This window comes from Cuculus canorus, chromosome 15 (genome assembly GCF_017976375.1).
Source record: "Cuculus canorus isolate bCucCan1 chromosome 15, bCucCan1.pri, whole genome shotgun sequence".
Classification (NCBI taxonomy): Eukaryota; Metazoa; Chordata; class Aves; order Cuculiformes; family Cuculidae; genus Cuculus; species Cuculus canorus.
In genome coordinates this window covers 5,090,298-5,103,559 of record NC_071415.1, presented here as the reverse complement: position 1 = coordinate 5,103,559, position 13,262 = coordinate 5,090,298, and the positions used below count along the sequence as shown (strand labels likewise).

The 13,262-nt window shown below is 36.5% G+C and overlaps 1 protein-coding gene across 50 annotated transcripts in view; it reads right to left on the bottom strand.

The window, feature by feature from the left end:
• The window catches only part of RBFOX1 (RNA binding fox-1 homolog 1), a 1,213,941-nt gene that overhangs the window by 81,608 nt on the left and 1,119,071 nt on the right, over positions 1–13,262 (bottom strand). For 43 of the 50 annotated variants that reach the window (XM_054080124.1, XM_054080126.1, XM_054080128.1 and 40 more), the window contains 3 exons: positions 12,359–12,412; positions 6,764–6,856; positions 5,022–5,082 (listed from right to left, as the gene is read on the bottom strand). In XM_054080124.1, the coding sequence (XP_053936099.1) occupies positions 5,022–5,082; positions 6,764–6,856; positions 12,359–12,412 (208 nt within the window). The remainder of the gene's footprint in view (positions 1–5,021; positions 5,083–6,763; positions 6,857–12,358; positions 12,413–13,262) is intronic. The other 7 variants (XM_054080127.1, XM_054080166.1, XM_054080134.1 and 4 more) reach the window with 1 other exon arrangement.

Here is a 13,262-nt window from a genome sequence, read left to right as displayed (position 1 = left end):
AATCAAAGCGCACAACCAAGAGCTGCTCTGTATCGCGTGTTCTGGCCAAACTCCAGATGATTACTGTCATATTCTCACACCCAATGCAGCACTTCCAGGTAAGCCTGCAGTGCCCAGGCTCACCGCAGGAGCAGGACCTGTGTTCAAAGCATAGGTGATGCTGATGATGACACCAAGGATGGAACTGAAGAGAACAGCAGGAGAAAACACTGGCAAACTCATTAGTGTTCTCAGCTGTGGTGAAGTGCCAGCTATTATTGTGTTTTGCTCAGCCACAGGTGGATCCAGTCCTAGTTAATTCCAAAGGCCACAGAACATAACCCCATCCATACTATATTTTTTTGAAGTGTTCGAACAATTAGTTAGACTACTGGGACTGAAAAACCAGGGATTTTCCAAAAGCAGTTTTGAATCAAAGGAGTAAGAAGCACCATTTGTAAATGGGAATAAAGAAAAAGCATCTTTTAAACTCAAGAACTATGGTACTTCAAATAGACCCTATAACTATGCTATTGGAAACAAAATACAACCAAGACAAGGACAACAAGGCTTTTCAAATTCTTCTATTCTCGGCTCTTCTGATTTTAAATGCAAACCCAGCACTGAGGGTTGTTTCTGCCTTGGCCATATCATGTAATGCAAAAGCACAGTAGAAGACCGTAATGGATTCTAAAACCATAATGGATTCTATAACTGGAAAGTGTAATAACACAAAATAACACAAAAGAAAAATATTCCTACCCATAAAACCACTGCTATCTTGATCTGAAGCACATACCAGTGTTTAACTGTTCAGTAACAAACTTGAGGGGTGTTTTTGAAATGCAACTCATCAATACAGCACCGCATGCAATCTGCTCTACAGAGCTAATCACAGTTACTACGCATAGCAACTTTCAGGTGTGGGGGTGTGTATATATATTTACCTAAAAGACAGTTACACAAATGGAAAAATGGCCATCGAAGAAGGGCTAAAATGGCTTTCCATCTGAAAACATGGCAGGATTTGCCCCTGACCTTCGATTTTACATACTACATGATTATAATTGGGAACGTCATGGCATAACTAATACTCTTAGCCAACTTCGGACTGATAGAAAATCATCCAAATATGGAGACTTTCAGTAAAAATCTAACTTTTTAGAGCCTACTGAATATTTGATATTTCAAATCCATTGCTTCTTCAAAAGACCACTGATCAATGCCACGTAAAATGAAAGATGGGACTGAATTTCAGATCTGTCAGCTTTTGCTGTCAAAGAAGCTGACAGGCACCTCTCGAGCTTCTAAGTTACACAAACAGCGCCACAATTTGTCTGAGAGAAAGAAAAAATCTGGGAAGACGCAGATTGCTCTTCACAGCTGAAAGCCACTCTCATCTTTCAGTTCCTTCCCTCTCTCACAGTGACGGCTGTCTCATCTAACTTTTTGAAGCTTCTACAGGAAATACTTCATTCATCGTGAAAATAACAGTAATTAAACTTAGCTTTATCTTGTCAGCTACCCATGCACCGGCCCACAGCCGCAGGGGTTAATCAAGCCTGAGAGGAATTGATGCATCCGAGCAAGCAGCTGCCAAGTAACCCTACTTCAGCAGCTGGAGGAGGCAAATGCTCTCCAGTGGGTGTAACTCAGTGGTTTTTCTTACTGTCACCATATTAATCTCCCCCTCAAATTGAAACTATAAAAGCTCAAAACTTAAAAACCAAACAAAGAAACCAACAATCCCTCCGCCTGCCCCCAAACCCCACCCAGTCAATGAAAGGGATACGGTTAAAGTGCGCTAAAGGGAAAGGAATAATCCTACTGCACAGTGTAACAAGCTTTGGTAGAAAGTGGGCCACAGCAATGCAGAGGATTATTTTCACTCCACAGGCCAGACAGGCACCCGCGGCCGGAGGAACGCTTTGGTGGGAAAGAGGCCATGTGACATCACTTTGTTTTCCTCCTGTTTGCAAAGAGAGGGGAGGAGAGGGATGCGAGAAGGAATTTAACTGTGGTAACACAGTCACTAGCTGGGGTTTTGAATTCTAAGTTTAAACCAACAGACTGCTCAAATTCAAGGTACTGCAAGTATAAACTTTAAAATTCATGTATCCCTCTACTGATCTCCGTTTCACGTTCCTCATTCACTGCTGCGGTTCTGTGATTCTACTTAAACATGATTCTCTATTCCCTGCAACACTTGGATGAGCATCCTGAATTGAAATATGGGCATCAGACGAAAGCATAACTAGAACAGGATAGGCTGGAACATCTGAAAACGCCTCCAAGATGTTTTTGCGAACAACTAGATATCCTGACACTGAATTTATTTGCAAAGAAAAGGCAGTTCTACCTCCAAAGCGCATGAGGTCAGCCATCAAAATCATCTGGCATAAAAAAAGCTCTCCTAGCAACAGAGCAGTTATTAACTGCTCTTTTCAGGAACCATCAAAAGTGACCAGGAAGCATGCATACTGCCAAAACAATCCAGGACACAAAAGTGAACCACTTCTTTGAATGAAGACACATATATTAAAAAAGTCTAGAGTTTTGTGTTTTAAGACCTACTGACTTTTGCAATCATTGTTATCAAACAACCAGGAATACTCAGGAATGCAAGACAAAACAGAGTGTATCTTATGTTTAAATTACAGTAAATATTAGTAACTGATGTTTTCATATAATACACGTGCCTAAACTACATTTTGAATACTTGTCAACAACATGTCAGTCACAATGTACTCCTTGAAAAAAAAAAGAAGCTACATATTAAAGAGGAATTGGTTCTGAAGTGATAGGCATGTGCAAACAAAAGGTTCTCTGCATCAGAAGTATCTTGTAAATGTGGTTTTTGCTTGTAAAAGAACACAAAATAACTAGCCTTATATTTTATTTAAAAGAAGAGACCTTTACTTTAGACAACAATAATATCTAATAATCAGCTATAACGCTGGTTAATTCCTGACAAAATGATAAAGAACTAGACTCATACCTTGTCAGGATGACTGATAACGGGAGCACTGACTAAACAAAAATAAATATCTTGCGCATCTACACTTCAGTCCTCATTGCTTGCAATGTTTACGCAAGAGGCACAGGATTCTCCTTGTATGTTTACTTTAGGGGACCTCAGACATGAAAACAAAAAGTAAAAAAACCCAAAAATGTACAAACTAGAACCAGAGTTTGCCTTGGCAGGTGCTCATCAAAGCGCGTGCAAAAGAACACGCAGGTTGCAATCCCTTAAACACACAGATCCACAAACTAAAATGCGAATTTTTATGCACTAAACAACATCTTTCCTACTTTTGGTGAGATCTGTGTCAGATGGAACAAGATGGACGATGACAGACATGGCAGTGGGAAAACACTTGACAGCAGATTTTTATCGGTGTGGTTCTGGATATTAACAAATGACAATACGCGATCTAAGAAATCCTCTAGAGCAGGACACAGAGCTAAACCTCTGCCAAACCCACATACCTAAAAAGCTCACATTTCTATTTCCAGCACTCCCTTCCTTCAGCACTGAACGTGCTGACATATATCAAGTTATTTGATAATTAATAGTTCAGTAGCCTAACAATAACATGAATAAAAGTACACATTAACATTTATAACAAAACTACTTTTATTCTTCTTTTATCATGGGATAGCAGAGAAAGTTCATAGTATAATATGGATATTGGTAATTTCTTCCTTCTTGCAACAAAATCTTGTTATACGGTCCAGTCAAGCTTCATGGTCCTCTCACTAGATTCGCTGAGATGATTTAAAGCCAGTAAAGATGGAGTTTCCCATCTGCATCACTTGCCAAGTTTCACATTTGCATACAAAATGAGGAAGAAAACAGCTTCTGCGAAAGCATGAGGACTTTCAGACTCGTCTTCACTACCAGATCGTTTCAACTAGCTCAGTTAGCACATGGCAAATGAAAACCATCACTATATTTTATTTTTACTGGGGCAGGGAAAAGTCATGACTCTTTAATTAAAAAAAATGAAGCTACCATTTGTCCTGGGTTGTAGTAAAACATCAGTATTGAGATCTCAGATACAGAAAGTAAGATCCATCATATTTAAAAATGGAAAAGAGTCTAATCTGCCGGTGGAAACCTTTACTGATGTACATACAGATTTCATCTGCTTTCTACTGGATGAGAAAAACTACACTGAATTGAAAAGCAGATAGTTATAGCTACACAGTTTAGTAAAACTAGAAAATGTAATTGCAATTAACTTCAATTGATGTATTGCTTTCTGACACTGTTGAGTGAGGAACTTGATAGAACTTTCTGAATGAGCAAATGGTCAAACATGGCCAGAAGAAACATTTTTAAAATGTGCCGCTTCCCAACCCTACAAATATCTATGGATTATTTTTCTATCATTTCCGTGTGTTTCTATCATTCACATTAACATTCTAATATCAACTTAAGCTGGTATTAGAATGATTTTTATTTTAGATAGCTTGGAATTCAGCTTTTTCCAGAGAAAAAAAAGCTGAAGCAGCTCCCAATTACAGTTTGCTCTTTTCTTCTAACAAATTGTAGAAGGAAGACACAAAAAATTATCTTTGCCTAGATGCATGTCCCCATACTAAAATGTATCGCATGTCTGACAGACACATTCTTCTGACTATTCTCTGTACCTCCATCATCCAAGCAAAACTGAACCCTCCGATTAGTACAAGCATTGCAACATTTAACAGTGCCGAAAGCTAGAAGAGAATAATGCTTTCCTATCAGGAATATTTACCTACACAAAAGCCACTGTGGTTAAACGCTGGGATTCCAGTGAGGCAAAATGACACGGGCTCTGCCTAAATGGCTGTGAATTAGCTGAACGTCCGACACAGATGGAGTTTATGCCCAGCCATACCACGTTTTAGGTTGCTGGACTAAGCCTGAGCCAAAGGAGATGCAGGAGATGCGGACTATGGCACTTCATGAGAGGCAGAGCTCACTTATTCAGCAGAAGGGTTAGGTTTCACATGCATTGACATTAAAACAAAGCACTGAGATCTCATGCACTTACCATTCGTGTAAGGGTTGACGGTCTTTTTATTTGTCATTACACGTGCTGTTGCATTATTTACCTAAGCACATAGAACACTGGATTAGAAAGGGTTACAGGGAAGGTCCACGTTACTATTAAAGGCATGCATTATTACTGCTATTAGTCATGTAAAAATAAAATGCAATTTAATTTAAAGGCAACAGGTGCATAACAAAATCATACTATTTATAATTACATTTACTTCATAACCATTTTAACTTACAAATCATTTCAATAAAGCAACATCATATCATTTAAACTTTAATAAAAAGACATTAAAAGCAAATTAAAAGGTACTGCATAATTTAAGACTTAAGAGCATGCTTGTATTCCATGGTAACACTGATACAATAAATACTCAAAACAGAAAAAAAAGATTATATGAAGGAACATGCAGTGGAGTAGAAGGGAAAGAGACAAGGTACAAGGAAACAAAGAAAATGTCAAAAAAAGGGACAAACGAATTTAGCAGTGTGCAACATAACCCTTTAGAAGAGAAGTACCATTGGAAAAGCAACATCTAGCATTCAACACTTGGAACAAGAGCCTTTTTCATTGCAAGAATTAACAAAATCATTCAAGCTTTAAAATCACAGCTAACAAAAGGATAAAAAGAGGGTGCATTATTTAACACAATATGGAGTTAACAATCTGAGTAAGATGTGCACGAAGTCATATCCTCAATCCAATCAGTGCCTCCCAGGCTTGCTTAAAACGTACACTCAATTACAGGCGTACCAATATAGAAAAAAATGTAGCATCAAGAAAACTTAATACAACAAGTCAAAAAAATTCACGTGGTATATCAGCGCTAAATACGTGAAACGGCAGATGGACTTCTCCACTTACCATTCAGCACCATCGCCAGCATGGGTATGTATACAGTTACCATGGTTACTGAGAGTTTGGTGAGGGCCCTAAGCGCTACCGTCGAAGGGGGAAAATGAAAAGGCAAAATATGCAACATCTTACTCAAAAGACGACAGCATTTTCAATTGGTATTTTTTTTATTCTAACAAATACGACTGAGGCAGTATTGAAGGGGATCCAGTGGCACTAAAACACGGTGGGGTTGGTTTTTTTAATGGATATGAATAGCTCAGGCCATCCAGCCAAAATAGCCTGATGGTTTCATTCAAAATCGAATCTTAAAATTGGTTGGTCGCTAGTCTGGTTTTGTTTCTTTTTCCTTGTACATGTTTTGGATACTTCTTTCCCAATTTGAATTTTTTTGAAAACCACTGTGGATCCCACATCAACCCTGCAGAAAAAAAAAAAACCAAAACAAAACAAAAAAAGAAAACCAACCTTTTGTTTGTTTTTGTTTTGTCTGTCACGCTTATTTTTTTTTGTTGTTCTCAATTTTTTTTTCTTTTTTTTTTTTTTGTTGGCTGGTTTTTGGAATCTACTGCACCCATTGATTTACAAAACATCCAAAATAATAACTTCAAAATAGTAAAGCTTTCATTTTTTTCTCAATTCTGTCATCAACCTTTCAGCAATAATGATAATAATAATAATAATAATAATTACAAAAGAAATAATAATAAAAAACCCAAGTAAGGCCAGATTCTCTCTCTTTATATATAAATATATATATAAACAATGGGAAGGGGAAAGGGGAGCACACAGAAGACACCAATGATGCATCTGAAACAACAAATGAGAGTGAAGCAGACATTTATAAAAAAGATGAAAAGGAAAATATTTTGAACATGCACCTCGATTTTACGGCCCTCTACCACGGTGCCGTGTAATTTCTCCCTCGCCCTGTCCGCATCAGCACTATTTTCGAAAGTTACGAAACCAAATCCCTGCATGCAGGAGGGAGAAGGGGGGAAAACAACATGCACATTATTATTTCAGTCAATGACCACTTGTTTGCTTATGTTCTCTCTCTTTTATTTAATATTTTCTTGTCCTTGCTTCATTTCTGTAACATGCAAATTAGAAAAATTATAGTTGTATTGAGATGTGCAATAAATAAGCGACAAATGTGAACAAATTTTTTCTGTCATCAGTTAGATAATACCCTCTGAGAAATTCAAAGAATGATACCAAAAATACCTTTCTACATGTCACTACAGAGGAAAAGAAATCTAACGATAAGAAAATGAAATTAAAATAAATTACAGTGTCTTCACATAGAAAAAAATGAACTAATGAGAAAAGAAAATGAACCACATTTTAATGGCATGCAGATATCTCAACAAAATAAAAAACATGTGCACAAAATTCAACACTGAATGTCAATATACTCTAAAACATTGCCTACTTATTCATGCTGTTGTGATCATAAGAAACATTGTTCCCATGCAACACTAGGGTAACTTAAACTTTTGTCAAACTATACAGCCTTTACTTATTTTTTCATAAAAGAAAAAAGGAAAAGAAAACCACCAACAAAACAAAAGTACTTTTAGAACAAAGTATAAACTTTCTTGTATTAACAGATCAAATAAAATCACATGATGTGAATAGAAAAAGAAACTCTGATAAAGGAATAAAAATGCAAACATTTTGAATAAATTTAACTGGTTCATTTACTATTTCTGTATATTACTTTCCACATACAGGTCATGCAACTGATAAAACTCCAGAATCCCACGTTAGCGAGACAGGAGAATGCTCAACAAGTAGCAAATTCTGCCTATGACAAACACCTTGCTTTATAATATTATGCTAAACCAACAAAATTTCCAATCCTACTAAAACTCCTTTCATTGCGCTGAGTTAAATTAAACACTGTTTACAATGGTAAATATTTTTTTCTTTTAAAATCAGACATCGAAAAACATTTTCGAAATATACACCAACCCTTTGAATTGATTCTTCCATCAGCACTACAATGCCTTTGCGTGCATTCCCAAAGTAATCCCAACAAATAAGCTTCCGTGTCCTCGGTGTTTCAGAACAAGAAACATTTACAAGTGACATGTGGCTGCTTTATAAAGAACGCATTTGAAGCACTACTACAAGCTTTTTCTTTGCTGTTACTTTAGTTTGCACTACGGAGTTAAAGCGTTCCTCTGTCCCGCTCCTCGGCAAGAAGCCGTGCATCGTGTCTCCTCATCCTCCAGCCCATCTGCTAAGTTTTGTGGTCAGTGTTCACCCACTTACTCTCTGCAGTTCTATCCTTTACGTACACAGTGACTGATTAAAAAAAAAAATGGAAAAGAAAAAAAAAAGTGAAGATATTTATGCATTTCTTTGTACATTTTAAACAAAGAAGAGGCCAAATAGGAAACTAAGGCAAAACTGACAGCGAGCATTGAGAAAAACTATGGAGATGAACTACAACATTAATTAAATTGACAAAAAGAGTTAAGATCAGGGTCATTTTGTCAGTTAGTTGGGTTATTTTACCTACTCAAAGAACACATTTATTTGTGCCAGTTTATCACATCGAAAGTGAAGTTTCTATATGGTAGAACGTTTATGTTCTGTTCTTTCAAAGCACCTCAAACACCGTCTGTTGCACCTGTTTTTCCATGCTAAGAAAGGCCCATTAAAGCTGGAGCTCAGAAGTGCTCTCTCAGCAGTTCCAGAACCTCATGCCACACATTTTCTGCGCTCTACCTTCCACGCTTTTAGCCCAAAGCCATGACCTCACTTGTCACAAGACTCTGAGGATGTAACTCTCTTTACCCCAAAGCACCAGGCGCTTTTGAAAGTAAAACTCTTTCTTCAGCGCTAATTCCCACATTTTAGATGCCTGCACTGCCTTTTTTTATACCTGAAGTCATCCTCAACTTGAAACTTTTCTTTCTTCTTCAGCTGCTCCCGCCCAACTTGTAAAACCTCTTTAAGAAAAAAAGCTCATAATTTAAGATGGTGCTAAGAAAATGTCACATCACAGAATCCATCTTTCCAACCAAGCAACAGCACGAATTCCAACAACTCCATTTGCTCTCTCCTCCCTGCTGCGCAACTGCCCCTTCTCAGCATTGCACACACTGGTTGGGAGTTATTTGGTCAAAATTTTCAATCAACATTTTTAGCTCACAGCAGCGCCAGTTTATTTTTTTCAAACAACTGAAGGGAAGGATAAAAACCTAATTATATTAAAAAATTGGAAAAAGATATAAAGTGGAGCCATAAACCAAGATAAGACAAGAACTTGAAGATTCTGAAAAGAATACTCATTGTAATTTTTTGATCTTTTACAGTGCAGTTATTCTCATAATTAACACTATTTAAATTAATCTCTTGTTATATACGTGAATCTTCCGTTTGACTCAGCTGACACAGAAACTCAATCAAATAACAGAGATTCATTCATGGCGTATTCAAATTCCTACCCAAATGCTTTAACATTGATTTTATATGCAGCTGACTCAACAGCTCCTTTAGCTTAGCACATTATGCATTTTATTTTTAAAGTCTGACAAATAATTTCATAATAACCAACTTAGTGTGCAAGAAGGTTCTGTTTTAATTTGGGAGATGCTTTGGAGCTCTTCTTATTTGAAGAAATACAAGGTAATCTAATATCTACTACATACATATAAATACATATTAATATATACGCACACAGAAACAGAACTACGAAACTGTTTACGTAGTATATAGCTGTATAAAGTAGTAATTTACAGCTATAAAAAAATGGTACTTATTGATGTTCCAGTATCTTTGCAGCCTTGCAATTGTGCCCAAGACAAAGGCCATTTTTAGAACAGCAGAGCAGCATTAAACTCTGCGCAGTAATGGAAGATATATTTCAAACTGTCCTTCCAAGATGAGTGATTAACGCAGAGAATGGTAAGTTACCAGCAGTTTTTAAGGTTATTTTATTCAACAGCTTCAAGAATTGGCAAAGGTAAACCTCATTTATTTAGCACAGGTTGTAAGAAAGGTCTACATAAAAACAATACTGAAATTCTAGTAATTCCTACAAAAAAAGAAGAGTTTCAAAAGTCATCGGTGTTGCCATACAGTTCTAGCAAAGTTTCCTTAATTATTATTTTTATGCCCTGAAACAAACATAAATTTCTAGCATGAAACTTGCTTTAGGGTTTTGTTTCAACAGAGAATCCCTTCCACAAAATTATTTTATACATTATGGTGGTGGTGCAGTGTTATGCCTTTTGAATTTGAAGTCCCATTCTTCTCATCTACTTTGGTATGAAAGTAAGCCCTAATTCTGCTGGTTTTGTAAGAATATTTTTAAACATGAATTAGTGGGAAGAAAAAAAGAAACAAACCCAGAAAGAAATCAAATTGAGTAATCCTTTTATGCCAAAACTGTGGCAAGAAACAAATTTGAATTTTGATCCTGCAAACTTTTTTACCTGTACTTAGTTTGAAACCACTTAGTAGTCCTCTCAATTTCAGTGGAATTTTACGGAAACACAGATAAGTACTGCCAGGAATGGTACTTTAAACTGGTGCATTTTAAATCCTACAGAATGGACAGGAAACGATCAAATAAATAAATAAATAAAAAGATGTTTCTCCTATTCCTAATCTTTAAATTTTTTAAAGACGATCTAAGGGTACTCCTACACATTCAAATTCTATATAGCTGTACCTGAAACAATGCTAAAGAAGATGAGGAACGGTGCAAATAAGCAACAAGATGCATCACACAACTGCTCGAAGTATCCTCAGCAGCTACTCAGCACCAGCTTGGATGCAACACAGCACTAGAGAGGGCAGAAGCATTTTATACAAATAGGTCTTAGAGTCTCTAATACTAAGCGTGTAACTGAGGCAGCGACACTACAAGCCTACCTAGAAAAACCTCTTCCACACGAAATCCTTTCCAGGAGCTTGTTTTTCGCACAAGGCACTGGGATGTTTTCACTACTGAAGATAGCTAATAAAAAAACCACAATTCAGAAATACCTCCCTACCTCATCCTCCAAATGCTTTATAAAAAGCCTTATCCTTATGTCGTCCAGTGCTGACGTGGTAGTTAAAAGTCCTACATGTGTAAGATTTAATGGCTAAACAAATGTGCAAGCAACCACCACCATGACACGGGTACTCAGTTCCACTCTATCTTCAAGAGAATCAATAAAAGTTGGCAAGTGTGGAATGTCTTTTGAAATTTATACTACTAACCAGCAGGAGCGCGTTGTGGACAATCAACATCTCTTGCAAACACAACAGCCATAACTTAATGGTAATAAATTTCAGCCAGAATGGGAGATTCTAAGCTATCAAATTCCATACATTTTGGTTTTTTTACTGAAAAAAGGGATAAATGTTCCGATTGAGTTTGGGCTAGCAGGCAAGGGCACAAAGTAATGAACGCCAGAAGAAGTGCAGAATGTTAATCAGGAAATTTTAGCTATTTGATTTAAAAAAAATAAAAATAGAAAAAAATGATGGCTTTAGGTTTAGAAAATAAAACCATGTTAACGAAAAAAAATGATCAAAATTTAAATATATTTGATTTAAGAGAGATTAATGATATAGCTGATTCTTACAAAAAAAAGATGGACTACAGTATTCTATAACAGGAAAAGAATTCCATCGCTGATAAAACACTAAAACATCACATATAAGAGCTACAGAAAGACTGAAACACCGGTGGATAAACATTCTAATGTGTCTGACATGGGAGGAAAATGAAAAAGATATCAAGCGTATGTCAGACAAACTCTTATAATAGCCCCGGTATCTTAGGTGAAGCACACTGAGCTGCGTTTTTGCACCAGGTAATAATGCTAATACAGCCACAGCCATTCTATCTTGCTTTACTACTTAAGCAGTGAATAAATTGAGTATGCATTTAAGGCAGAGTAATTTTCAGGAAAAAAAAAATTGCAATACAATAAGAACTCTTTTAATCAAATAAATGTTACAATAGATTGTTTTCAAAGGGTTGGTGTACTGAAGCTTTAACTAAAGAGGAAAACATCTGCACTTAGATAATCTGGAACAAGCACATATTTTCTCAGCTAATTACTAAAGAGGATAGTTATTAGGTACGATTATCATCTTTCATTTCAATAGAGGAAAAAAATACCTGTACTAATACAAACCTGCCTACAAATATCTGTTAGTATGGACTCATCTTATAAAATAAACAAGATAATTACCATTGAAGAATCAAGACAGCAGAAATCAACGTTCTCATAAAACAGATGACAGTTTGGAGTAGATAAAATTACCCCCTTTAAACGACATAAAATGAGTCCAATGATTTTCATGCTGCTTAATAAATGAATGACAGTTCAGAAGAGGTTTTCACTAACACAAAACTTCAGATGTTTGGGGTTTTTTACACCAGTGCAGTTGTTTCCTTTTACTCATATAAATATTTTAAACACATGAAAAAAATACCATAGTTGAATTAAACTGCTTACCTTTGAGCCTCGCTCATTAAAAATAATTTCAACATCTAAGATTTTACCAAATTGCTGCAAAGAAATAGAAAATTTACATGAAAATAAGATAACTTCAACAGTTCTGTTTTATACAGTACAAGCAGTTGTTTCAGAAAATAGTGTATCTCATCAAAGAGTTAGAGAATATGAAAAGAAAGATAGTCAAGCACTTTAAGACACACTGAAAAGGAGCCGGATCAAGATCCCAACTAAATCATACATATCTTTCCAACTGTCACTATCCTTCCACATATGCATTTATGAACTGTAAGTTCGGTGAAAACCACCCAAGACAGAGGAAGTCACCATTAAACTGTGACCACAGGGAAGTGAAAGTCCAAACTTCCTTTTTTTGTTTGTTTTATCTTTGCACATAGTAGGTTTCTCGCTAGTGACCCATCTAGTTCAGATGCCATTACCCTTTTCTTTTTTTGCATGGAGTGTAATAAACATGACTAACAAGACAAGATTCATGGCTATGTGAGCATTGTTGCCCTCTGGTCATCCTTCCTTCTGAGGAATTTTGGTTTCAGAACATTTTTTGCGGCTGCTTTCCAAGACAGGTAAAGGAATTTGGTCACTTCTCCTTTACAGGAATAAGATTAAACCATCTGGGAGTTTTGTAACTTGCTTCAGGGAGTGAGGACTTCTCTCCATACTCACTAACAAGGGAGAATCATTACTCCCTAAAAAATTCTTATCTTCCTAGAGTCTGATTTCACAGAATCATAGAATCATTCAGGTTGGAAAAGATATTTAAGATCATTGGATCCAACCATAAACCTAGCACTGCCAAATCCAATACTAAACCGTGTCCTGAAGAACCACATCCACGTGTCACCTCTCTTAAACACCTCCAGGGATGACGACTCCAAGGCTTCCC